The 27,838-nt window shown below is 45.8% G+C and overlaps 1 protein-coding gene across 1 annotated transcript in view; it reads right to left on the bottom strand.

Annotated features, from left to right (window-relative positions):
* Positions 1–27,622, bottom strand: part of COG6 (component of oligomeric golgi complex 6) — a 464,502-nt gene extending 436,880 nt beyond the window's left edge. The window contains exons 1-2 of the mRNA XM_078657244.1: positions 27,353–27,622; positions 5,835–5,978 (exon numbers count right to left, since the gene is read on the bottom strand). Coding sequence (XP_078513370.1) covers positions 5,835–5,978; positions 27,353–27,481 — 273 coding nt within the window. The 5' untranslated portion in view covers positions 27,482–27,622. The remainder of the gene's footprint in view (positions 1–5,834; positions 5,979–27,352) is intronic.
* Between the last annotated feature and the right edge of the window lie 216 nt (positions 27,623–27,838).

Here is a 27,838-nt window from a genome sequence, read left to right as displayed (position 1 = left end):
CCCCCCATATTTAGCACAACAGGCAGATATACCTGAATTCAATCCCGTAGAAGCTAAAGTCTTTATGGGAGATCACAAAATAACTAAAATCTATTGCACACTTCTGACTAATAGCCCTACTACACTAAATAAAACTCTGGACGCGTGGCAGCTGGTTCTAGGCCCCTTAAATGAGGACGATTGGGTGGAGGCAGTGGAGTCCCCGCGCGGCGACTATGGTGCGCATGAGACATATTCAATTTAAATAACTTTATCGGGTCTACTTCACGAGACATAGGCTTTGGTGAGCAGTGCTTGTGGCCTCCCCTCACTGCCTGCACTGTGGGGTCGCTGAGGGCACCTTCATACATACGGTATGGCAGTGTATGACTTTACTGAGGTTTTGGAGGGGGGTGACCACTTGTCTTTCGGAGGTCCTAGGATGGGATATCTCACTTTGCCACGTTTGACTATGCTCCACAATACTGAGGGATTGGGTGGCAACCGATAAAAGTGTCACTTGTTTCTTGGCCTCACATTAGCTAAACGGGATATTGCCAGGGCGTGAAAGGATGCGTCTCTACCGTATGTCGCAATATGGAAGAAGGGTCTAGATTTCTCTATGGGTCTGGAAGTACCTGTTTTCAAGGCGAGGGAGTGCCCTCAGAAACATCCTAGAATATTGAAGAGGTGGGCAGACTATAGAGGGCTTTACTTGGAGCCTATACCTCCCAATTCAGTTACTGAGGGACTTCCGGGATGACTGTTTTGTGTTATGACCCAGATTTTGATCATATTTGCCTTCAAACTGGATGGCTCGGTTCTATGTATCTCAGATCTTTTTAGCTCCTCTGTAAGTTTAATAAAGCACTAGTCAGACCCTCTAAGATTTTGCGATTGACAAAAAAATAGTGAAATCGGCAGTTTTGTAAAAATGCAGCAATTTTTTACAAAACTGCAGGCGAAATCTGGAAAAATGTGATAATTTTTTTTTCTGACTATAAATGTTGAAATGATGTACGATGAGCAAGGTAATGGTGGGCCAAATATTCGCCGATACTTAGGAATGCGATACTATTTTGCAGAGAAGTTAATGCTGAACAGAGCTGTTGACCTCTCACTGCTCTGTCTGCTCTGATTGAACCAAGCCACAGGCTGGTTTCAGAGCAGTAGGTTATGTCATATCAGAGTCCTCCGTCTGGCACCAAGGGGCAGGCAAAACATCATGTCAGCCCTGCGCAGGTGCAGGTGTTAATTTGTTACCAGAGTTGTACAGAGAGGGAGCACCACCATACCATACGGAAAGAGGTGGTTTCTCCATTTGGAAACTATTTTCCTGGTAAAGAAACAAAACGCTAAATGGCCAATGCACATTTTCGGCCAATTTATGCATGCATAATGTTCTGCATCGAGGAAATTCTGATTGCATTTACAGTCTGAATGGCAATACAGCTGAGATGTATTCATTCATGTGTGAGAGGCAGATCTGCCAAGCTGGTATAGCATGGGTAATAATCTCAATCAGATGCCAGTGCCCCTCTGAAAGGCAAGTATGGCTGAAGCAGAGCTGGAAACGGCAGGCAGAACTTGTAATGGCCACTGAAACTTTGGCAGTCAGATTCACCACAGAACGGAAAGTAGGACTGACGAAGAGCACATCACACTTACATCCTAAAGGGCAGAATCAATGAGTCAGACTATTACATCTCAGGCATGTGTTTGAAAGGCTGGCAGATATGTGGAAGAGTCAGTTACATGTTACATGTTCAGTCTCGAAGCAGATAGGGCTGAAGAAGGGCCAGTCACAAGCTAGTTACATCTCTCAGAGGTGTGTAGGACATAGGTTGCGGATGTAGGGCTGGCGTACACTCAGTTGCATGCAAACTTCACTTTGTAAATGACAGAGTGCTGCCAGATTTGGTCACATAAGGTGTGTTATTGAAAGATCAGGAGGGCTGGGGTAGAATCAGACACCTGCTGTGGGTACATATGATAATCCAGTAAAACTTGGGAAAAGTCTGTACCGTCTCAGGAACACTACTGGTAGGCAGACAGAGCTCAGACAAACTCAGGCACATGTCAGACTTCCCTAGACGGATAGGCATGGCAGGGGTACAGCGGCGCGCATGCACCTCTGAAGGCCCAGTAGGGCTGTTTAGAAATCACTTAATGTCCTTAAGAACAAGTACTGCCATGCCTTAAAAAGTAATGTAAAATTTAATAGGTTTGACTTCTGTATAGGACATGCATGTAGAAGGGCACATATATGTTCAGACAGAGTAAGACGTACTGGCTTCCATGGTCACACCGAGACAACACATACACCACCCACGAATGATGAAAACTCACCAACACACTTTGAAAACACTTTGGGGCCGATTCCAATTCGGTAAACCAATCGTACGACCGAATCGAATCCATAGCCCTTTCCATACGACTCGTACAATTCCATCCGAATCGCGTAGTACGATTTGTTTGAAAAATATACGACCGAATTGCTGCGAACCGTACGAAAAGCAAGGGAAAATCAGTTTGACACGGACCCTCACAGTGAACCGTACGAATCGTAAACATGCTGTACGACCCAACAAGACCCGACCGGGGAATGAGAACGCGATTCGTACGGAAAACGTCGCGTATGAGCGATTCGTACGGAGAGCCACACAATCACATACGCACCGTACCGCTGCAATCATGGGGTGTACGCACCATACCCCTGCAATCATGGGGTGTACGCACCGTACCCCTACGCACCATACCCCTACGCACCATACCCCTACGCACCATACCCCTACGCACCATACCCCTACGCACCATACCCCTACGCACCGTACCCCCACGCACCGTACCCCCACGCACCGTAATCCTACGCACCGTAATCCTACGCACCATACCCCTGCAATCATGGGGTGTACACACCATACCCGGGGGGGTCTGTTTTGTACACGGGTCGAGTCGAAATCTGCTTTTCCGGACATTTTGAGCTCCCGTAGAAAAAGAGTCGTACGGCGTGTTGACGAGATAAATCGTACTTGCTGGGTCAGAAAATGCTGCTTCGATCCATACGGACGTCGCGTACTGCATGTTCCGAATGCGAGTCGTATGGATTTTTAAGTCGTATGGTCTTTCGTACGGTTTGTACGGAGATCTGTTTTGGATCCGAATCGTACTTCATCGTATGTACGGGGACGTTTAAGGGTACGATTTGTATGGGAAATATGCTCCATACGGCTATTTGTAAGGGATTTTACCGAATCGGAATCGGCCACTTTGTGTTTGTGGGTGCGTGTTTGTCTAAGGGACGCTTGCATCGCTGATGTCTTTGTGGTACTAATTCTTGTGTGTGCAGGAAGCGTGCACTTCTGATGTTCATATAGTACCTCTGTCTGGGGCCTTGCAACCAGTCACAGATCCAACAAATGGACGCAATAAGTAACAACTTCAGACTGGCACGGTCAGCCCAGAATTCATGGATGAAAGAAATATCCACCAAATCCTGGTCCTTGATTACCTGGACTATTGACAGGATGACAAATAAGCTAGGTGACCTTGAGTTTATTACATTTTTCATTCTTTGCTCTATCATAGCTCTTCAGGAAACCTGGAATATGACAGCATAGGAGCCCAAAGTGATTGTAACATTCTTAATACAAGCCACAGCAAGCTCCTGAGATGCAAACTTTGGGGAAGTACACATACGGTTTAGAACAAATTTCGGCAAGGAAGCTCTCTTGACAAAGCCTTGTCAACACTTTGTACAAGCAGTCATGATAAAAACTTACTTTGCCTTGGATAATTACATCTGTTAGAAGTATGAATCTCCAGAACCAGTAATGCTGCCATTAGGGGCCCCACCTCGACCCTTGATTGCCAGTGTCCTAAATTACAAGGATTGAGGCAAAATCTTCAAAACACTAAAGGAAAAGGCATGATTCGATATGTAACACATAGTATAATGATATTCCCAAACTATACTACACTGATGAAGTGACTATACAGGTTGTTCAAGGAAGTGAAGAAGAAATTCCACACAACAGAGTTGAGGAGATGGTGTTCTATCCCCTGACACTGAAGTTCCTATTGCAGTCTCCTCATTCTTCTTTGCGTGGGAGGGAGGAGCAAGCACACCAACAAGGGGTAGCGGTTGAGGGGGTGGGGCAAGAACACCAACAAGGGGGAGCGGGTGGCAGGGAGGGGCAAGCATACCAACAAGAGGAAGCGGGTGGGAGGGAGGGGCAAGCACACCAACAAAGGGGAGCGGGTGGGAGGGGGGTCAAGCAGACCAACAAGATGGAGCGGGTGGGAGGGAGGATCAAGCACACCAATAAGCAGGAGAGGGTGGGAGGGAGGGGCAAGAACACCAGCAAGGGGGAGTGGATGGGTTGGGCAGGGACACGGACAAGGGAGAGCAGGGGGGAAGGGCAGGCACACAGACAAGGAGAGCAAGTGGGAGGGCGGGCCGGCACAAGCACTCTGGAGAGCTGATGGGAGGGAGGGTCAGGTACATGGACCAGGGAGAGCGGGTGGCACACGGACATGGGAGAGACGGGGGAGTGCTGGGCAGGCACAAGGACAAGGGGGAGTGGGTTGGGGCGTGGCAAGCACACAGACAAGAGAAAGTGGATGGCAAATGGACAAGGGAGAGTTGCTGGGAGGGTAGAGCAAGCCCACAGACAATGGAGAGGTGCAAGTACACAGACAATAGAGAGTGGGTGGGGGGCTCAATACGAACAGACGGACAACACAGGGTGGTCAGGAAAAGGTAGGGGCAAGCAGACAGTCAATGGTCAGGATGGTCTAGGAACAAGCAGATGGACAATGGGGGTTAATCAGAAGGGGCTTGGGGCAGATACCCAATAGTGGGTGGGGGGATGATGTGGCAAGCACACAGATAATGGATGGGACTGGGGAGGAATACAGAGGTTGGGAGAAGGGCAAGAAAGCTGAAAACCACATGCGCTCGCTCATACGGTGCCTAAACAAAAATAAAAAAGTAGTACCTAGAAAAGCGAGCAGTGAAAGGAGACGAATAATGTGCTCATGTTTCAGCGAAGGGACAAACAGATGAAAAGGAAGGAAGCCTATGTAAGCTGATGAATAAGAAGCAAGCAAATGAGAGTGACAATAAAACCAACCAATGGTCAGCAATAGGCAGTCTCTAAGCCCCCTATAAAATAACAAAAGGTTTCACAAAAGACAGGGCCTGTGCTAACTTGGGCAAGAGCGGAAACTCTGTACTCATAATACATTAACAATAGAAGCAATTAAATTTACCTTGGTGAGAGAAGGAAGAAGATTTCTGGCTGTGACTGGTTCCAGTATATCAGGTGAATAATATATTATTAAGAGAGTATTTTGAGACAGGTTTACTTTTCTTCCCCTTTAAAATCCAAGGATTTAATTAGAAGTCAAGGCCTTGACGACACAGATAGCTAAATGTGTGCCTTTTAACAATTGAATTTGTAAAATGTTTAATTAGAATTTTAAAGAAACAAGAGCATTCACATAAAAACATATTTGGCAGCTCAAACCTCAAGGGCTTAACGTTAAGATATGGCTCAGCTAATATAGCATTTAAAATGGGTTTCACAGAAAAGGGAATATAGCATTACGATTGAATAAAGGGCAAAGTGGTAAAACGTGTTTATTCACTCAGGCTAAACACATTCAACAATCTCCAATAAACAAGACACCAACAAAGATTCAAATAAGGGTAAAATGTCCCATAAAACATAAATGAAAAGAACAGGCAAGAGAGAATATTAATTATTTCCCTTTACAATGGGCTTAATCTACAGTACCACAAAATGTGAAGAAAAATAATGTCCAGAACTGAAAACATGAGATACAGCTACCTCTTTCACGTCTTTGAAAATGCCCACAAATTCTTCATTGATTGACAAACTGCGACGCTCAATGTCTCCACGCAGATTCCTCCTGGAACGTAAACTGTTTTCAGTGAAAAAAGATGACAGTGCTTTGAGAGCTTCCAACATTTCCTATCGAAAAAACAAAAAGAACAGAAACATGAGATTCCACGAGAGACAAATTATACACACAATATAAATAGAAACAATCTCCACAAACCTCAAGGTTTCTCAGAACCAGGATACTTGACAAAATGATTACATAAAAAGCTAGGACCATTTTAGACGAACATAACTATCATTTACCGGCTGTTTAGTCCATGGTTCCTAAAAATCTAATTCTATGGATTCCAGTTTGTAAAAATGTTTGCAAATGAGTAATCCGCCTATCATTTTAGGAACATTGGGCCAGATGTACTAAGCATTTTCCAATCACAAACGTCACAATTCACAAAATGGGGCCATTTGAAACTGAAAAAATGCTTTTTCAAATGTACAAAATGCGATTCGGTAACATGCTACTGAATTGAATTTTGCATTTGGGATACAGAATTTGGATTTGGATTCCAAATGCCAAATCCATATGGTATGTATTACTGTTTTTCAACCGAATTGTGGTCACAAAACAGTAATACTTTACCACAGTTTAAAACTGGTGGTAACCCATTTGCAAAGGGGAAGGGTTCACTTAGGGACCCCCATCCCCTTTGAGAATGTAAATAATAATATTTTTTAAGAGCAGGCAGTCGTTCGTGGGACCACTGCCTACTCTTAAAAGATTAAACTTCAAGGTTTCATTTTTTTCCCGTTTTAAATGCATCCCGTTTGTGTTTAAGGAAAAATGGCTGCATTTAAAAGAAAAAAAAAAGATTGCTTTACTAAAACCCATTCACAGACATTGTGTTCTGCTGAATTCGGCAGGCCACCCTCCCAGTGATGGCTGTGATTACTAACTACGACCAACCTCATTAAAATTCATGACGTAGGTCGATTTGTGACCCGCAAGGAATTCGTAAATGAAACTCAATGCGTTTCATACATTAGGAATACCGATTTCCTAATTGCGATTCAGAGAAATTCGCAACTTGGAAATCAGTATTCAGTATTCCTAATGTTTGTACATCTGGCCCATTGTGTCAAAAAAATTAAAAAACATTACTTCTTAAGCAGAACATGCTTTTTAATTTTTGAATGCCACAAGACTCCTGATATACTTAAGCATAATAGAGGTAATATCTAATAAGATTTGTGCTGTAAAGAATGAAACTGCTAGCTGTGTGACTTATTGAGCTGCAAGCATCATGCTTTTCAAATGAGGTCTTCTTCAAAGCCCTTTTTCACCAAGATCTTTTTTTTTCTCCATTTTTTAGTGCCAGTAAAAAGGTAAATATAAAGGCAGGAATTTCTATTATGCACTACATGCTTACATATGAATACGAGGGGGGCTATAGAGGAACGGACACATGATGACTATGGTTAAATTCTGTACTTGGAACGTGCGTGGTATGCATACACCTTCACGCCGTTACCAGGTTTATTCATATCTTAAGTGACACCAAATACACATTGCATTGTTGCAGGAGACCCATTTGACAGACCTAGAGGTGGGCACATTGCGCCGCAGGAGGAGGGGACAACTTTACGCCACGGGATACTCGGCATTCTCGCGAGGAGCCTTAATCTGGATTCGCCCTGGGGTCCCCTTTGCACTAGCTCACAGCAAAATAGATATTGAGGGCAGATATGTGCTTTTACAGGGCAAGTTAGATGGACAGCAGGTGACTATGGTTTCCATTTACGCACCTAACTCGGAGCACGGGCGGTTTTTTTCACGATTGTCGTCGGTGATGGCGTCATGGCCGGGTGTCCCGCTTTTAATCGGAGGCGATTTTAACTGTGTGCTAGATGTTGCGCTCGATCGCTCGTTCCCCCCCTTAGCCACTGCACCGACGAGTGGAGCACAGAGGGCACTTACAGGCTGGGCAACACAGTGGGACCTGCATGATGTTTGGCGTACCCGAAACCCTAATATGAGAATTTATTCGTATTACTCGGGTGCCCATGCCTCACACGTTAGGCTAGACAGATTTATGCTCATGAGCGACTTACTCCCCCATGTTACTGATACCGAATATTTGGGGCGCACTCACTCTGACCTCAACCCGCACACCATAGACTTTGCCTCTGGAGCGCCCCCATCCGCCGGCGCCTACGTGGCGACTTCAACCAGATGTTTTATTAGATGACACATATAGGGAGGCGCTCTCACATTGCATTCTGCGATATTTCGAGGACAATACTGGCACTGCAACTACCCCGCAAATAGAGTGGGATGCATTCAAGGTAGTCACGAGGGGCGACTGTTTGGGCATGCAAGCGGGAATGCGACGCCAGGTGGAAAGAGACTTGACGTGTGTAGAATCTGCCCTACTGGATGGCGAACGAGAAGCAGCTGAGGGCGACGACACGAGATTAATGGCGGCCCGAAAACAGCACGTTCGCCTTTTGGACAGATTAAAAAACCTGAATTACGCTGCCCATTCGGCACGCACACATCAAACTGGGGACAAACCGGGCAAACTATTATCTTGGTTAATACGACGGGACACTCAAACGGCGCCAGTTCTAGCAATAAGTACCACTCACGACTCCACAGTCTATACGCAGAGAGCCATACACGAGGCCTTCACGAACCACTACGCGGGCATTTACCGCTCCCGGTTGCAGGTCACTGAGGATGAAATCTCGGAATACCTGTCAACGCTTCCCCTACCAATCGTCACTAATACACAACGGGAGGAACTGGGTGTGCCACTTGCGGCAGAAGAGCTCAGGAGGGTAATTTTTTCCCCTCTCCAATGGCAAGACCCCAGGGCCAGACGGGTTGCCTGCGGAGTTCTATAGGGCCTACTCTGCTATCCTCATACCCGAACTATTACGGATGTATAAGGCAGCGATGGATGACTCTGCTCTCCCCCCAACACTGAATGAGGCGCACGTAATATCCCTCTTGAAGCCGGGCAGAGATGGACTCAATCTAGGGTCATACAGGCCACTTGCACTCCTTAACACGGATTACAAGATCCTGGCGTCTACCCTCGCTCAGAGGTTGGCTCCCTTGGTGCCTAGCCTGGTACACCCTGACCAAAACGGTTTCGTACCAACCCGGAGTACGTCCTATAACATCAGACGCCTCTTTAGAATACAAAGCCTAGCCACGTCCAAGTGGCCTCGCTCGGGTGTTTGGTTCTCGACCTGGAGAAAGCATTTGACTCCGTGGAGTGGACGTACCTGATGCCCGTGCTAAAGAAATTTGACTTGGGTGAGGCTTACCTACAGATGGTGAAAATCCTCTACCAAGGCCCCGTGGTACGGGTGCGCACAGGCAGGCTCCTATCAGACTTGGTCCAAATACACAGAGGCGCTAGGCAAGGGTGCCCTCTCTCCCCCTTACTTTTTGCTCTAATGATGGAGCCCTTGGCGACACTACTCCGTGCCTCTGGTGCAGATTGGGGCATCCCTTTGGCTGATGAGATTTACTCGGTGTCGCTATACGCGGATGATCTACTGATCTATGTCAGAGACCTGACTTGCTTTCCACGGGCCTTCGGGTTAATTGGGCAAAATCAGGAGTGTATTCTTTCGCCGCAGACACGCCGGAACATGATATTATAGTGATGGGTGAAAACTTTGTCTGGTATCCGACCGTCTTTCGTTATCTGGGGATGTGATTTATCGAGACCCCGCTGACTTGCTAGAGGGTAACCTCACGAGAGCCATTTCATCACTCACAGCGCAGGTGGCCTTTTGGAACACCCTTCCGTTAACTGTCCCGGGTCGGATTACCCTTACCAAGATGATTATGCTGCCGAAACTCCTGTAGTTTTATGCTAACTTGCCAGTGTATATCCCGACTAAAACTTTCCGAGAACTAGAAACACTGACTAGGCGGCTGATCTGGAATACAGGGCGCCCCAGAGTTGCGCTTAAAACGCTATATGCGGCAACGGAGTCAGGGGGGTTAACTGTCCCAAACCAGGAGCTCTACTATCTGGCAGTGCAGCTGCAGTGGGTTGCCTACTGGCTGAGCGGTAAGAACCTCGGCGACACGACTTCGGACGACACCGTCATGACGGTGGCTCAGATACATGCGCTATTTCACCCCTGACTAGGAAACGCTTTCCAGACCAGTTGCACCTTGGGGTGGCGAGGTGGTGTTATATGAGGAGCCTAAAACTTACGTGCTCTGTCACGCCATATGCCCCCAATCTACCGTTGCTGGGAACACCTTGGGAGGGCGGCATGCTTACGGAGGCAGCACTGGACAGTTGGACAAATGCTGACTTGGAAACATTGGGTGACCTCTTTGCAGACGGCACTTTACTTCCGTTTGAGTCCCTGGCAGCTAACACGGGAATATCACCTGGACAATTTCTGACACACGCGGCACTGCTTCGTCTATTGACACGGGCTTGGGGCGACCTCGCAGTGGAACTACCTCCCCACTTACTAATTCAATACTTGCATGTGATGGGAAACGGCTCTCACATAATACACTGGCTTGCCCAAGCACTACACACACACACACACAATTTTCGCCACAACGCCTACGAGACAAATGGGCTACAGACAGAGGCAGCGCCTGGACCGATAAAGAATGGGCGGTGGTACTGGCCGGGTCGACTAATATTCCGCGCAACTCACGATTCAAAATCATACAGTATTACATAGTGCATCGCTCGTACTTGTCCCCGGACAAAATCAATCGATACTTTGGCCTAGACTCCTCAGCGTGCCCCAGATGCGGACTTGTAGAAGCGCAACTACTCCACATGCTCTGGCAGTGCCCTCTCCTGAGAAATTACTGGACGCTGATTTCGACCTCTTTGGCGGCGGCAACTGGGGGTAGTTTGCCCCACACCTGGGAGGCTTGCTTGCTGGGCCTGTTCAAGAGAACGAAGCAGACCAAGGTAAAGGCTAGATTCTGGGACCTGAGGCTGATAACTGCGAAGCGCCTCATCACCAAGCGCTGGAAAAATAGTGCACCCCCGCAACCCACACATTGGCGTACCTCATTTGATAACTGGGCGAGGGCGGAAAGCGTATTACTACATAGGGAAGAGACAGCTGGACTGCGCAAGTTCCCCATAGCGCAAGACTGGGACAACACCTTGGCCGCTTATCACCAAGTGTGCCTGCAGAAAGGCATTATCTAGATCCGGGTGTGCAGTAGTCAGCTAACCCAGACATCCCTACCTTTTCTCCCATCCCTTTCCTCCTCCCTCCCCCCTTCCCCCTCCACTCCCCCTCTCCCTCCCACCACTGGCTACATATCGGTCTCGCACCCCTGTACGCTCCAGACTGGACCTCGTGATCGACCTTCTTGCCTTCCCCCCACCCCCCCACTTCCTTATTAAGCCCACTGCGTTTCACATCCATCCGCCCTCTCTACAGCCACGGTACTACACACGCCCGTTCCTGACTGTCCTGATTGAACCACACATTCCTAGTTCGCCTTCACCTAGTCTTTCAACCTCACAATCCCAGGTTGTTGTTCATGGTTTCCAGTTTCAAGCAAAAGATTTGAATACCTGCTACATATATGCCACAACTACTATTACACGATACCACAGGAAATATATAGCTGATACCCCTACCTACTCATTCCCTTGATGTAAGGTTGGAAACCGTTTGGTATTTTCAGCAAACTGCTGTTGTTGATTTGCAATTTATCATTTGTTCAGTACGCAATAAGAGCTAATGGCCTAGTCAAGATTTGTACATTGCTTTGCTCTTATTCTAACATCTTTTACTTGTAACCAACATTGTGCCTATACGATTGGTAAGATGTGTACTGATGATACTATGCCAATATTATGGAACTATTTCATGTATGTGTACGAATTGAACGTAACTAAACAAAACAATTAATAAAAGATATTCAAACAAAAAAATCAGACCTGTATTTGGGCCGGAGAAGGCTTACATGAGGAGACCTTTATATTAACATAACGGTCGGGACCTGAAGAGAGTTGTAATTTACTGCATTGATCTCGCATACATGGCGAGAGTGGACCTTGAGGGAATATCCTTGATAATTATACCACTGGGTACTTTTCATGGAAGCCCTGATCACACACTTTCAAATATTTGCTTATGAGAATCAAAGGATTGGTTTCCTCCAAAATCGTACACGGTTTTAGGAGGATCTTTTGTGAACTGATTTGACGTTTAACAGCCCTGAGGAAGTCGTAAGGGGTACTTTCCCGCTGCGACGAAACGCGTTGGCAATTGGCTAAAAGAGAATAAAGAACACAAAGAGGAACAAGAATCCCAGCATCTTTCATTAATTTTGCTAACTGTAATCTGATTATTGTTGTCGTGAGCCTTGAATTTGGTAAAATTGTTTGTTCAATCTTCGGATTGATTAGTTTGGGGGAAGCAGGGTGCTATCTCCTCTTTTTAAGAGCATCGCACTAATTTGGCGTGTTGTTACAAAGTGGTGTCTTCCATGTACAGCCTCTGAGACTCAAGCACCCACGACAGTAGTGTAATTTAACATACTAAAACAGTAGCTGCTTCTGCTTCTTCATTACCACAATCGGAGTGGACACCGGGGCTGAGTATATGACCTTTTCAAGGGTTCCCGCTTTTTCAGGTTTGCCCAGTTTGGCCTCCACTTCGGGCCATAGATGGAACGCTACCCACCGGTGGTGTAGGGCTACTGGCTGTTCGGACTTGTTTATGTGTAACCAGATAACTTTTTTTTTTCATGCATCCTATTCGGTCAAACATGTTTAAGAGCTCCGTAAGGATGCGAAAGAGTTCTGATAGGATGCAAGAGAGTTACTCTGAATTTCACTAGCTCCAGAGCTTCTGCTGTACTGCAGCTCAGAAGCATGCCGGTCTCCCTCGGGCAACGTAGACATAGGTGGTGACCCATGTGCTGCCCCGGGAAATCTTAATGTCAAATCTTCCTAGCATGGGTAATGGTTTGGTTTGACACATGCAAAACTCTGATCTTGGTGGGAGTCAAAGAAGGGTGTTTAGGCCGTTAATAATATACCCCTTCAGCCATGATATTGGTTGAGGCTCCAGTGTCAATGGGGGCTACTTTGGATTCAGTCCCTACTCGCATGCAACATTGGTGCAGGAGTCTGCGTACTCTGCGCCAGTGCCAACCATGTATGCAGGGTGTGATCCATGGTGTCATACCCATGTTGTCTGATCCATATGGACCCTTTTTCCTCTTGATGATATGCACACCTTGGTGAAGTGGTTGTATTTGCCACACGCTGAGCACTTCTTCCCTTAGGCGGGTCATTCAGTCAACTTGTGGGGACGTCCTCCACAGTAACTACATGTTCTGGCAGCCTCTGGAGCTCTTGTGAGCTTATCCTGGGACTTCTTCAGTTGGATAACATTACCAGCTCTGCTTTGACTGACCTGTGTAGCGCTGCCTCCATGCATGATGCCCTCACGTTCGAAAGCTCTTTTGACCTCCTCACTGTGAGGATGTCTTGTAGGAGCTACCCAGAGACTTGCACAATGTTCTCCCTCAGTTTCGTCAAGGCGCACCTTTGGATGATTTGGCCTTGAATTTCCTCTTGTTCATCCTCAAACCCGCAGGTGCTGGCCAGCTCCCACACCCTGCTGTTGAAGCTGTCAAAAGATTCATCTGCCTCCTGATGTGCTTGCCTGAATATAAACCGTTCATAGTCCTGATTGGCCATGGGTCCTAAGAGGGCATTGAGGACTGCAACTAGGGTGTTGTATTTTTTGGGTATTACCTCAATGAGCATCTTGCATATCCTGTGGATTCCTTTTACTCTCAAGTGAAGTAGGAGTGCTCTTTTCCTCTCCACCTTCACTTCAGTGGCTTTGAAGTACAGTTCCAGGCATTTCACCCAATCTATTCATTTGGGCGCCTGCGTGGATGGTGCCCCAAATGATGATGAAAGGTTCTATGGCAACCCTCCTGCCAAGGCAAAGTGAGATTAGATGCTGTGTGGTCTGGCTCAGGGCTATACAACCACTGTCTGCCGCAATGTGACTGTGATGGGTTGTAGCTGACCTTGAGGCACCTGTGCTGCTGATAGCAGGTGAGGTAGGAAAATTCTCTAGGGCAACCGCAGGCTGTATGGTGAGAAAGTCCAGCGGCCGCTGTGCCCGCTGAGGGAAAGAGTCATAGAAGGCACCAGCACTGAGGGCTGTTCAGGGAGTAGCCACTGCAGGCATTCGACTGTAGGCCCGAATGGGCACCATCCAGGAGGACGGTGTAGAACGTCAGGCGCATGAGCACCGCAGCAATCGCAGCAGTCCTTTCTCCGCAGCACAAGCACTGCGGGCTATATGGTGAAAGAAGCAAAGCGGCCACCACGCCGGGGGAGTGAGCTATTCCATCATAGCAGCATGGGCTCTCACCGCCTTGTCGCCTGTGTGAGGTTGGCATCAGACCTGGTGGAGGTTAGACCCCGGGCCTAGAATAAATGCACAACTCAAACACAGTGTTAAGGTTTCTGGTAGTAGCCCCGGGCCCCGTAGCTCACGCCCCTTCTCCATTTATTGCCCTACCCACATCACCCATGGGTAGTACCAAAACATGCTGGAAGGGTAGGGACCTCCCCTATACTTACCTCCCCAATCAATAGTACTGTCCTCAGCCACTAGTCCTCGGACCTAAAGAATATTACATACATGTCACACACCAATATTAGCAGCAAGCACTTAATTTATTTATTTAGATTTTTATAGAGCACAAACGTGACCTGTTAGGGTATCAGAGCGCTTTACAGAGCTAAACAAGATGTTTACAAAAATAAATCATGTGAACAATTTGCCGTAATAAACAGAATATTGCAATGAGAAGGAATAGGCAACATGAGTACAACTTAAGGGAGAAAAACAAACATTAGCTGGAACAGAGACAGATTGCACAGCACCAGACTCTGCCCCATAAAGGGACAGTGAGGAACGACTGAAGTAAAAGGAAACATCAACAACCATGAGACAAGACATTGCATAGGCTACATCAAAGAAATCCAGATTGGCATACACTGGAAGAGGTCAAGAAGAGAGCATTTCGCTAGGCAGCTGAGCTGAGCTGAGAGTGTTAAGGAAGGAATTTGCCCATTAGGAAAGTCTTCGCTTCCTTTTTGAATCTAGACAAGCAAGGTATTCTTCTGACGTTGGGTGGCAGTGAGGTCCAGATTCTTGGTGCGGCCCCAAATACAGCTCTGGCAGACCGGGAGTGCATATCTCCTCCGGAAACCATGGTTTTCTGGGCGAGGTACACTGGAGAGTTAGAGTATAACGCTTTGTGTGTGGCACAGGCCAATTTGAGTTGTATTCTGGCTTTGTATGGGAGCTAGTTAAGCAATTTGAGGTTCGGAGAGACGTGGTCAAAATATTTGGGTTTTTTAATACAAACATACATTTTTGTATCCCCCCTCGCCCCCTCCAGGACAGGCAATATTGATATGACTTTAGGAAATGATAAGAAAAACAGTATTTCTGTGCAAGGAAAAAAGAAAGGAAAGCTGATAATTCATAAGAGAAACAAGGGAAAACAAGCATTTGCAATGCAATAGGTCTCGCATTATGAAAGTTTGAGCTATTGGTCTTGTAAATGACAATTTTTTTATTTATGTGTTGGTTTTGAAAAGAGCTAAATTAATAGCTTTGTCATTTACAATGCCAATAGTTATAACTTTCGCAATTGTGACACCTATAGCATTTGTAATGCAACATGTTTCGGATTTACGTGACTTAGATGTATTGATATTACAAATAACAATGGCTTATATTTTTTTTAAATACTTAAATACTTAAAGTGATGCTGTGGTGGTGCTGTGCTGTTGCTGAGTGATAATGTGGTGGTGCTGATTGATAATGTGGTGGTGCTGATTGATAATGTGGTGCTGCTGATTGATAATGTGGTGGTGCTGATTGATGATGTGGTGATGCTGAGTGGTGCTGGGGTGGCGCTGAGTGATGCTGTGGTGGCGCTGAGTGATGCTGTGGTGGCGCTGAGTGATGCTGTGGTGGCGCTGAGTGATGCTGTGGTGGCGCTGAGTGATGCTGTGGTGGCGCTGAGTGATGCTGTGGTGGTGCTGAGTGATGCTGTGGTGGTGCTGAGTGATGCTGTGGTGGTGCTGAGTGATGCTGTGGTGGTGCTGAGTGATGCTGTGGTGGTGCTGAGTGATGCTGTGGTGGTGCTGAGTGATGCTGTGGTGATGCTGAGTGATGCTGAGTGATGCTGAGTGATGCTGAGTGATGCTGAGTGATGCTGAGGTGGTGCTGAGGTGGTGCTGAGGTGGTGCTGAGGTGGTGCTGAGGTGGTGCTGAGGTGGTGCTGAGGTGGTGCTGAGGTGATGCTGAGGTGATGCTGTGGTGATGCTGTGGTGATGCTGTGGTGATGCTGTGGTGATGCTGAGTGGTGCTGTGGTGACGCTGAGTGATAATGTGGTGGTGGTGCTGAGTGGTGCTGTGGTGGTGCTGAGTGGTGCTGTGGTGGTGCTGACTGGGCCAGCGATACATCCAAGGTCGCACAGATGTGTGTTTTTTTGTCCAGCGCGGGGAAACTAGGGAGTGTACCTGTCCCCAGAGAATGACAGTAGATGATTAGGCCATTTGGTGGGAACTGATGAGGTGAAGCTTCTAGAGTTTTCCTTCACGTATTAATTATATGTTTTTATGGTATAGTTCAGCAGACCCTGTCCTGACTTCGCTGAGAGAGATCTCACCTTGTCTCTGCTGATTCCTCTGCCTGGGTTGTTGAGCTTCATGCTTGAGCACCCGTGGCTATCCCTAAACTTGGCTCATTTGATGATGACACCTTCTTCTTATAAATTCTCTATTCCCCTTTCAATACTTATTTAGAATAGATATCCCGGTATGGAACATGTCTACCTAATAGTCTGCCTACTTTATGTTGTTATTTTTTGCTTCTTTTTCTTGATAATATACTAATTCAGATTGCCAGATCATTTGACTATGAATACCTATTTAATAAATGTACAAATTTGTTGATTATTGACTGAATTGTAACTTTCACTAAATTGCCATTAAACCTCTTATGGTTTGGACACCATCCTCTCTGTGGTCCTTGTGGACCCACATTGGCTTCGCTGTAATTGACATATATTGCTGATGCTAGCTCCTTTCGACAAGTGGAGGATCCTTTTTGATGATTATACTACGAAATTGAAGTTCAAGGATACCCATTCCAAAATGTTCATCTCACCTGTATAACTGCTCTACTTTCCTTTTCCCACATCGCTCTGAGGTAGCTACGCAGCACCAGGCAGTGTTTTTAAACAACTTCAAATAAATAAACTATGTAGTTTTATAATGGAAAATAAACAAAAAGCGTGAAAAGAAAAACAGAGACTTGAACATAAAATAAAAAAGAGAAAATCGGTGAGGAAAGTGATCTAATGTTCCTCATCCCTGAGTCAGTTGGCAGTCGCCAACGTACTCGCTGACAGGAATGTATTTAGCAATCTCTCCACTTCCTAAATCCAACCAATCAGAGTGATTACTCAGGATGCCACGTACATGTTTGCAATTGGGTAGAACTCAACAAAAAAGACTTGCACATAAAATAATCTCTATTCATAAATATGTATTCTTATTTTCTTCCGTAATAATATGTAAATCAACACTTGAAAAAATCTTGCAAGCCTTTATTAAATGTGCTCAGATCAATTCTGATAAAATTGAACATTTAAAGACAAACAACCACATTAACTTTTTAATGATTTGTTCCAGTGAGCTACTGCACTCTTCTGCAGACTACGAAATCTCTTACCTAGTCTCATTAACCACAAGAAGTTTGCATTCACCTGCCCTTGCATTCCCCAATACATTACAATCCTCAAAGACTAGTGTTGCAGAGATGAGATCAATCGGTTTAACCTTCAATCGTTGGTTTTTGACACAGATATACAATAAGTTGCAGCAATTAACACTTCTCATCACTACAGTTTATCAAGGACAGCCCAACTGTGTGCCAGCTGGCAGCGCGCCCGAGGAAAGCCGCAGACACCTCCTGCCCTTCTAGCGCTGCTTGCTCTCTCAGGGAACTTGAGAGATGCTTTGCGTGGGGATGCAGCGGACCCCACGCTGATTTAATGGCTCGAGCAAGGGAACTTTGGGCAGGCTACGGCAGCTCTTCACCGCTCGGTCTTTAGTTCCCTTCATTTTAGCAGTCTCTCTGCTCCCCTCGCAATCTCACATGCTCTAGACTAGAGAACAGTAGACAGTACCGCCGCCGTTCTCTGTCCCCAGCCCACAGCCAACGCAGGGAGGAGCGGCTCATGGCTCAGCGGAGGAGGAAAAAAAAAACAGATTGTGGGACTTCCTAAGCAAGGGGAGAGGGTCCAACTGTTGCCTTTAATTCGGGTCCTGGCTTGTCTATCTCTCTTTCAACTATCTCCGCCCGTCAACAACGCCCTGTCCAAACCCTTTAAAGAGAACCATAGCAGCTCTGAGACGCAATAATGCACATAAAGCACTACTCACACCGAGGCTGGCTGGCCGGTACTGGGCGCCGACCCCTGGATTGCAATGACGCGGAGCCATCCGCTGGCATCCAGCACAGGGGCTGGAAGGCCGTGCCTGCCGCAGGCTCTGGGATGATGTTTTCGTTCTGCTCCTAGCTGTCTGCGGCCCTTACTTCAGGGAAAGGAGGACGCGAGGACGCAGCTAGAGAGTTATGGAGATTTGAGCGAAACCTAAGAGCCGCGCCTGACGCCTTCGGGTAAAGTCCGCGCTATATAAAAATACATAAATAAATAAATACCGCCTTCGGGTAAAGTCCGCGCTATATAAAAATGCAAAAAAAACTAAATAAATAAATACCGCAAATCACCGCCGTCACTCTGCCGCCCTGCGACCAGGAAGTCAGGCAGGCCGGCGCTACAACAGGAAACAGGAAGTAGGAGGGCGGGAGCCTACCCCGCCTCCCACGGAAGAGCCGCGATTGGTTGCAGCACCGGAGCAGGCAGGAGCCTACCCTGCGCCCCGGTGCCGAAGAATGGAGGAAGAGTCCTGCTGCCGGTGAGTGGGGCTTCGCTTTGTGGCTGGCCTGCGAGGGCGGGGGGGGGGCATGTGTGGGCGCGCGGGTGGCGGCGGGCTGTGTATGTGTGTGAGCGTGCGTGTGTCTTGGAGTCTGTGTGTATGCGTGTGTGACTGTGGGGGAGGAGGAGGGGGTTGCCTGTCTGGGTGCCTGCGTGTCTGTGTAAGTGTAAGTGCGTGTGCGCGTGTGTGTGTGTATGCAGTGTGTGTATGTGCGCATGCGTGAGTGAGTGTTTGCGCAAGGGAATGTGGACAGGAGAGGGGCACGGCACCGTGCGCGCTCACGAGGTGAAAACGGAGCTGCTCTGCGCTCGTGCACCCTTTCCTGTCCACATTCCCGAAAACGGGCGACATAAGGTCTTTCGCTGACGCGAGACCTAAAAAACAACAAGCATTTGCAATGCAATAGGTCTCGCATTAGGAAAGTTTGAGCTATTGGTATGGTAAATGACAATTGTTGTATTAATGTGTTGGCTTTGAAAATCGCTAAATTAATAGCTTTGTCATTTACAATGCCAATAGTTTTAACTTTCGCAAATGTGACACCTATAGCATTTGTAATGCAATATGTGTTGTATTTACATGACTTAGATGTATTGATATTACAAATAACAATGGCTTTTATTTGTTTTAATAATTAATACTTACATAAAAGTTATTGTAATTTATAATGGCAATAGCTTAAACTTTTGTAAATCACTTTTGTGAAGATTATGTTCAGTGTGTTTTATTGTGATGAAAATCCAAGAAGAGAAGTGAAATATTAACATCTTTTTATGACATTTGTAATAAAGCTTGAAATATTGAGAGAACATATTTGAACCTGTTTTTGTTGAATTGTTGCACAGATTGATGCTTTGGTGGCACTGAGTGATGTTGTGGTGGGGCTAAGTGATGCTGTGGTGATGCGATGGATAGAGTGAGTGCGATGGATAGAGTGAGTGAGATGGATAGAGTGAGTGCGATGGATAGAGTGAGTGCGATGGATAGAGTGAGTGCGATGGATAGAGTGAGTGGGATAGATAGTGGGAGGGCGATAGATAGAGGGAGGGCGATAGATAGAGGGAGGGCGATAGACAGTGAGGGCGATCAATAGATAGAGTGATGGCGATAGATAGAGTGAGTGCGTTAGATAGACAAATAGAGTGAGGGAGATAGAGTGAGGGCGATAGATAGAGTGAGGGCGATAGAGTGAGGGCGAAAGATAGATAGAGTGAGGGTGTTGTTGAGTGTGTGGTTGGGTGTGGTTGTGTGTGTGTGGTTGTGTGTGGTTTTGTGTGTGTGGTTGTGTGGGTGGGTCTGTGTGGTTGTGTGGGTGTGTGTGTGGTGATGTGTGGGGTTGTGTGGGTGGTTGTGTGTGTGGGGTTGTGTTTGTAGTGGTGTGTGTGTGTGGTGTTGGTTGTGTGTGGTGTGATGTCATATCAGACCTGAGTGTGATGTGCTCTGCTTTGTGTGATGTGGTGTCAGACCTGAGTGTGATGTGCTCTGCTGTGTGTGATGGGATGTCAGGCATGAGTGTGATGTGCTCTGCTGTGTGTGATATGGTGTCAGGCATGAGTGTGATGTGCTCTGCTGTGTGTGATGTGGTGTCAGGCTTGAGTGTGATGTGCTCTGCTGAGTGTGATGTGCTCTGCTGTGTGTGATGTGGTGTCAGACTTGGGTGTTATGTGCTATGCTGTGTTAGGTAAGAGAGAGTGAATAAACAAAGTTTAAATGTGTGCGCTGCTCTGCCCCTTACGGTGCCTGCCAGCTGCTGCTGAAAGGGATGGGCTAAAAGGGAGGAGGGAATGCAAGGAGCACAGCTGTACCCGTGATATGACCAACACATTTTATTTAAAACTGTCACAGAAACCACACAGGTGTGCTGGAAAATGTAGTAAAGGGTGGGCGTTGTTATTAAAGAGCCCAAACCGAACCTTTTTTTGAATGTTTACTGCAACAACGCTCGACTATTTTGGGAATGTACAAACCAGGACGCCCAATATAAACATTGTTTTTCACCTAGCCAAAGTGGGAGAAGCCAGGTCTGAGTGACAGTCGGTGTGATCTTGGGCATGACAGCCTTCAGCGAGCAACGGGGGACGGGGGAACGGATTACTTTGAAGTCTGATAACGGTTGCAAGCAAACCAGCATGAGTGCGGAGAGAGGCTCACAAGCTGCCAAATGGTGTGTTCACCCATTCACTGCCTTACTTCGAACTAAGGCAGTCTGTGATAGAATGAAGCAAATGTCATAAAATGCATAGTCGGCATGCTACGAAATAACGTTAACGAACTGCACTCATCGTACCTGTCTGATCGTTTGCATCCTTGTGCATCGCCAAACACCATGCTGCCAATGCCGCAAGGTTCAACTCATGCCACGGAAACCCCAAACAGGACCAAATGACTACAAAGCTAGCAGCAACACACTGGTGCTGTCTCCTGTTTTCAAGTTGTTGAAGTGAAATAGTAAACAGTGACGGGTACATCACTCAGTGTGTGGTGGTTTAAGATTCACTCCGATACCACCAACACAGTCCAAGAAGAAATGGACTACACAAACCTGTGCACATATAAGTACAGGGTCAAAACATAAAACACAGCTTTCTTTTTGTCTCTATCATTTTATCTATCTATAAGTTGGAATGTTTGCAATGGTGACACAGTAGAGCTATAGTGGCACAATAAAATTACATGCAAGAAATGGCACAGGTGCGTGCACAGCGAACAGGCAAATTAAGGGATATCGGACTCATGCAGAAATATTGGGCTGCACGTGATGGTATGCAATAAAACCACGGTAGTTGACATCGAGTTGCAGCTTTTGTTAAAATGCGGATTGCTGGTATTAAGACCTCTTGAATTAAACAAACACAGAGCTAAGAAGTATGAAAGAAAATATAAAACGTATTAAACAGAAAGAACGCTGGTTATAAAGCCTCGTCAGATTGTGCATAAACGAGAGAAAAGTGCCCCATTTCAGGGGAAAAGACAGAGCTATCAGGTTACCACACACACTGCATGTGTTCATACGTACTGCAAAATTATTTTCCCTTTTAAGAAAAGCACAAACAGCATGTGTAGATATGTCATATCATTCCGTAAATGACAACCAGATCATTTCAAATTATGGCTTTATTTGGTTCATATATACATATCTGCAATGCAAAGTTGTAAAAAACACATGGACTAAAAGTCTCTCTTAGAGACCGCACCCACTTTCCATTAGAATACAGAAACAGAAATCTTTAACTATCGACCCTGCATTTATCATTCAATCGAACATATCACAAGCTAGCCTGATAGATTTTTAAAAAACAATGAGCCTATCTCTTTTTGGGGAGTTAGCACACATTTTTCAGGTACAATAGTACGTGTTAAAATGTACACAAAGATGCCTTTATTTTAACAGTTCACTGCATCTGGTTACCCCCTCCCCACACACACACAATAACAATAAATAAATACCGCCTTCGGGTAAAGTCCGCGCTATATAAAAATGCATAAATACATAAATAAATAAATACCGCCTTCGGGTAAAGTCCGCGCTATATAAAAATGCATAAATAACTAAATAAATAAATACCGCAAATCACCGCCGTCACTCTGCCGGCCTGCGATCAGGAAGTCAGGCAGGCCGGCGCGACAACCGGAAACAGGCAGTAGGAGGGCGGGAGCCTACCCCGCCTCCCACGGAAGAGCCGCGATTGGTTGCAGCACCGGAGCAGGCAGGAGCCTACCCTGCGCCCCGGTGCCGAAGAATGGAGGAAGAGTCCTGCTGCCGGTGAGTGGGGCTTCGCTTTGTGGCTGGCCTGCGAGGGCGGGGGGCATGTGTGGGCGCGCGCGTGGCGGCGGGCTGTGTATGTGTATGAGCGTGCGTGTGTCTTGGAGTCTGTGTGTATGCGTGTGTGACTGTGGGGGAGGAGGAGGGGGTTGCCTGTCTGGGTGCCTGCGTGTCTGTGTAAGTGTAACTGCGTGTGCGCGTGTGTGTGTGTATGCAGTGTGTGTATGTGCGCATGCGTGAGTGAGTGTTTGCGCAAGGGAATGTGGACAGGAGAGGGGCACGGCGCCGTGCGCGCTCACGAGGTGAAAACTGAGCTGCTCTGCGCTCGTGCACCCTTTCCTGTCCACATTCCCGAAAACGGGCGACATAAGGTCTTTCGCTGACGCGAGACCTAATAAGGGATTATTCTCTTCAAATAAAGTATACCAAGTTATTTACACATGATTTAAATATAAAGATGCTTCGATTGTCTGATATATAAGCTGTAGTGTAGCTAAGTGCTATTTTGACGCAGAGACCATTCCCTTAGAGGAAGCCAAATTTGGAGCCCTTTTATCCGTCGCTTCCTGACTTTTGTCTTGTATATGGCCATCTCTAGGTTATATATGGCTAGCAGTCTTGCAAACCATTGTTGGAATGATGGGGCAATGGGGTAAAGCCAGGCAGAGGCTATGCAGATTCTTAAAACAGCCATTGCTACAAAAATTAATTTGTGCCCAATTATTGGATTAGCCAGATTCGTTATACCCAACATAACTGTTTCATCGGGGAGGGTGATTGCTGCATTTAAAACCAGTGATAGAAAGCGTTCAATACTTGATTTCAAAGATGTTAAGCATGCACACGCAGAGAATATATGTAGACAATCAGCACTTGGTAAATTGCATCTAAAACAACATGTGCCTCTCCCACTCCCCCATTTGGCTATTTTATCCGGGGTATAGTACATAAAAAAGCATATATTGTAAAACTGAGTCTGTAATTTTGTTGACATTAGAACAGATTGTGAGTAATCATATACAAGTTTAAATTCTTCTGATGTGATATTGAGTTTGTTCTGCCACTTTTGTGTAATTTTCTGTAAATCGTCCGGAAAGTGAGATAGTAAAAGAGCATACATCCCCCCAATCCTGATTTTTTTTCCGGGGGTTACTTAAAATATTAGCAATATCAATTTCACAAGATAGTTTATTTTCTCTGTTATGTTGCGATATAAAGTCTCTTATTTGGATATACTTGAAGAAGTCTCTCCATTCCAGGTGAAATTTTTCTCGTAAATCCTCAAAGGAGTATAACCCTCCTGAGGAGATCATACATCCTATGTGGGTAATTCCCGCAGTCTTCCATCTGTTCATGCATGTCCCGCTAAATATTCCAGGTAGGACAGCGTTATTTTGAAGAGGGGAGTAGAAAGATATACGTCCTATACCAAGTAGTTTTCTCACTGCTTTCCATACTTTGAAAGATCCTAGGAGTGTTTTTAGCCTGACTTTTTTGTGGTAACTGTCAAAAAGGTGTCTCCATAGATAGCTCGTACTTTTGTGACCCAGGATTAATTGGTAAATAGACGGGCTGCTGTTGCCCAGTGGTATTTCTATCCCATCAAGATAAAGAAGCTCTTGGCTATATAGCAAGACTGTTGCCCAATAGTATACCTTTAAATTCGGGAGGGCGAGTCCTCCTCTTTCTTTTGGGAGCGTCAAAGATTTATAAGCACGTCGAGGTCGGGTGTAAGACCAAAGAAAGCTTGAGAAAACACGCTCCATTGTTTTAAACCAATGATCTGAAATTTCCAGATTTATAGCTCTAAACATGTACAGGATTTTTGGGAAGTAGACCATTTTTAGTGCGTTTACCCGACCGATCAGTGATAGATGTAAATTATCAATACGGCGGAGGTCTTTTTGCATTGTATCTACTAAAGGCTTTAGATTTAAGTCCACTAGATTTTCCAATTTAGATGTAATAGTTACCCCTAGATAAGTAGCTTTATCTATTACCCGGGGGTCTCTCAGGTCACACTTGTTATTTAATATAATTTGTGTCTTTCCTTGGTTCAAAGCATAGCCTGCGAGTTTCCCATATGTTTGTGCCTCTGTTTCAATAATAGACATGGCCAAATTTGGATCTGCAGTCACTATGGCGATGTCATCGGCATAAGCTAGTGTTTTTGTTAGATATCCTGGGGTTGAGATGGGAACTATGTCCCCGTTGCCTTCCAATCGTCGGATAAAAGGATCTATGTAGATTGCGAATAGCAACGGGGAACAGGGACATCCCTGCCTAGTGCCTCTTGTAATTGTCAGTTCTTTGGTGAGGTTGCCATTAACCATGACCGAGGCACGGGGGTTGATATACAATTTCTGGACAGCGCCTATAAACCATCATTAACGAAAAAGTTTATGAATGAAATGTTGGAATTATTCTCAGCCGCTGGAAACAAATATGAGTTTCAACCCAATTGATCAAATAGCCCAAAATGCCCTTACAGATTGAGGCCAAACATATTCAAAACATACATAGTCCTGTTCTAATAGGAGCAGTCCAGTCTGAACTAATAGGTCAGATTCCACCTATATGAGAACACAAGTAACCCCAAACTGGTGTCGGCCTTAAAGGGCCTCCTTCCTCAATGAGAAGCAGCTTAAGTCGTACTGCAACCTGAGCACAAGTTCTAGGTCTGGGAATACCCATCATACTTAGAACATCTCACATGGAAAAACAAAAAAGACACGCTGGGATCTTTCTATTAAATTCAGACACTGGTAACTAATTGGTGCATCATCCAAATTCATCCTTTTTTTCACCCACTAAGCCACTCCAGCCATTTGCAATTCAGTCTTGGGTGAGAGGTGTCAGGAATTAATGAGGAGAGGTAATGCAGGTCTGGTTGAGAGTCAGAGCACAAGCTGAGCCCTCCATCAGCCTGTCCAGTTTTCAGTGTTTATTTTGTTGTGAATTTCACTGGTATTTAATGTTTGATGTGTTTTTCTTCTAGCCAGGGGCGTAACACAGGCCCCTGCAGCCCCCGCGGTCCGGGGGGTGGGCCTCACCCTCCAGGGGGCCCCCGTCAGCACCGCACTTCTACTGGGGAGCTCTAGATTGAGCCCGGAGGGGGCCTCTTCACTTACCCTGCTGGGGGGCCCCCCTCAAGGTTCGTTACGCCACTGCTTCTAGCCTGGATAACAGGGGGAGAGAGTGATGGTAAAGGGAGGGGGTGGCATTTTTCAATTCTCGCCTAGGGCGGCAAAACACCTAGAAACGGCCCTGCTAATTAGTAGAGTTATTTAGCCAGCTATCTGATGACAAGAGAAGGCACACTCCGCAAGAGGTACAGACACCCAGTGCTCTTTGGGGATGGTATAGGAAGTGCTGAACATGAATATAAGTGATAATTAACTTACTCTCTCCATCTTTTCCTACGCCATAGTTCATTTGAAAAACTAAATCTACATGTGGTATTTCATACACCTAAATATTTATTAACATTACAACCTCTTCACTATAGGGGAAAGGGTATATAATGCTTGCCTAGCTGCGAACAACCTTTCCCCCAGTTCAGAGAAGAGAATAATGGAGTAAAGAAGAGTGTTCTTACTTTTTTGTGTACAGCTCTGCCACCATGAAACTTATTAGGCTTGAGCTGTGGAGGATATCTCGCATAATGGGAGAACTATAAAATACATAGGCATAAACTGGACCAACAACTCAATCTTCAAATACAACACAGGCGAGGCGAGCAAGGTGAACTTTCGAACCACCCAAATAAAGCACTGTCTGACTTCTTCCCGAAAAACCCACTAAAGGTGTTTCTCCTCGGAAAGAGACACATTCTTACTCCCTTTCTGATGAGAGAAAAGGGCATGACAGGTTTCCTGTTCAAATAAAACTCAAATCACTCATTTCAGCAATATAGAGGAGACACCAGTACACCCCTGTCAATCTACTTACTTGCTGTCGGAATAGCAGTTGATACCCAACTCATAATTCAAGAGTACCTAACCAATCAGACAAACTGCACAGGCACTCTGCAGCTGTCATGTGGAATTTTATTTGAATATCAATGAAATTATGAATATTAAAATATTATTGCATTAAGATTACTGAATATAGATAATTTTCATCTAGTCGTACGCAATGATGTTCCAACAAAAAACTATTGCAAACAAAATAACAGAATTATATATTTTTTTAATAGTTAAAAATTGGTGTCACAAAAAAACCCTGGTTTACATGTAATATGATAAGAATTGAGGAAGCTTGCGCGGCAATTAAGGAAGGAAGTTGACCTCATTTACGAAAGTTTATCTCCAATACTAAAATACTTAGAGAAGAAGCCAATCGTTGAGGGTTAAACTCTTACATTGAATACTATCTCGTAATGTGGAAAGATTAGTCACCATGAGAAGGAGATGTAATGCGAGTAAGACGGCAGGTAAGGTGGAGGTCTGTCTACGGATACCGAAGTGTCAGTTCCCAAACATAACAAGCACAATCCACGTGTCCGAGGACCAGCCTACATATTTAGGCGAGTGAGGGAAAGGCTGCTGCTGCGCACATAAAACAGCATTTCAGCCCAAATCTACCATAGCATCCCAAGCGTGCGCGCATGTTTAGTGTTAGTGTTTTTTTAATACTGAACTGAAATACAAGCATTTACCTTGTCATTATCCAGCCGGGTTTCCAGGATCTTGTTTAGTTTTCTTGAAAGGGGGTTGCTACCCTGCGAGGAAGAGCTGCTACCCACGCCACCTGGGGCTTCTGCCGATGACAGGACAGTCTCGGACATCTCCAAAGCAGTTTAATCAGCAATGACAGCTGGAATTAAGAGTGCATTAAACCATCTCCAGTTTACAATAAGAAAACTAGCCCACTGGTCATACTTCCGGCATCATATCCAACCAGCACAGTAGTTCGCCTCCACGTCAGCTGTTCCGCCTCTGGTTGGTCTTGGACTGGGGGCACGTCACTGTCTGGTTGCAAAGCCACGCCCTTGCCTGTAAACTAAACGGCCATGTTAGAATGCAAAGTTTAGTATTTTACTTCACGAAAGTAGACGTTCTCTAGAAATGTTTTCGAGAAATATTCAGAAATTAAACACAGGCAATACCTATAACATTGTAAAAATATGTATTCTTTAATAGCT

The sequence above is a fragment of the Lissotriton helveticus genome, chromosome 8 (genome assembly GCF_964261635.1).
Source record: "Lissotriton helveticus chromosome 8, aLisHel1.1, whole genome shotgun sequence".
Lineage (NCBI taxonomy): Eukaryota > Metazoa > Chordata > Amphibia > Caudata > Salamandridae > Lissotriton > Lissotriton helveticus.
This window is presented reverse-complemented; position numbering and strand designations above follow the sequence as displayed.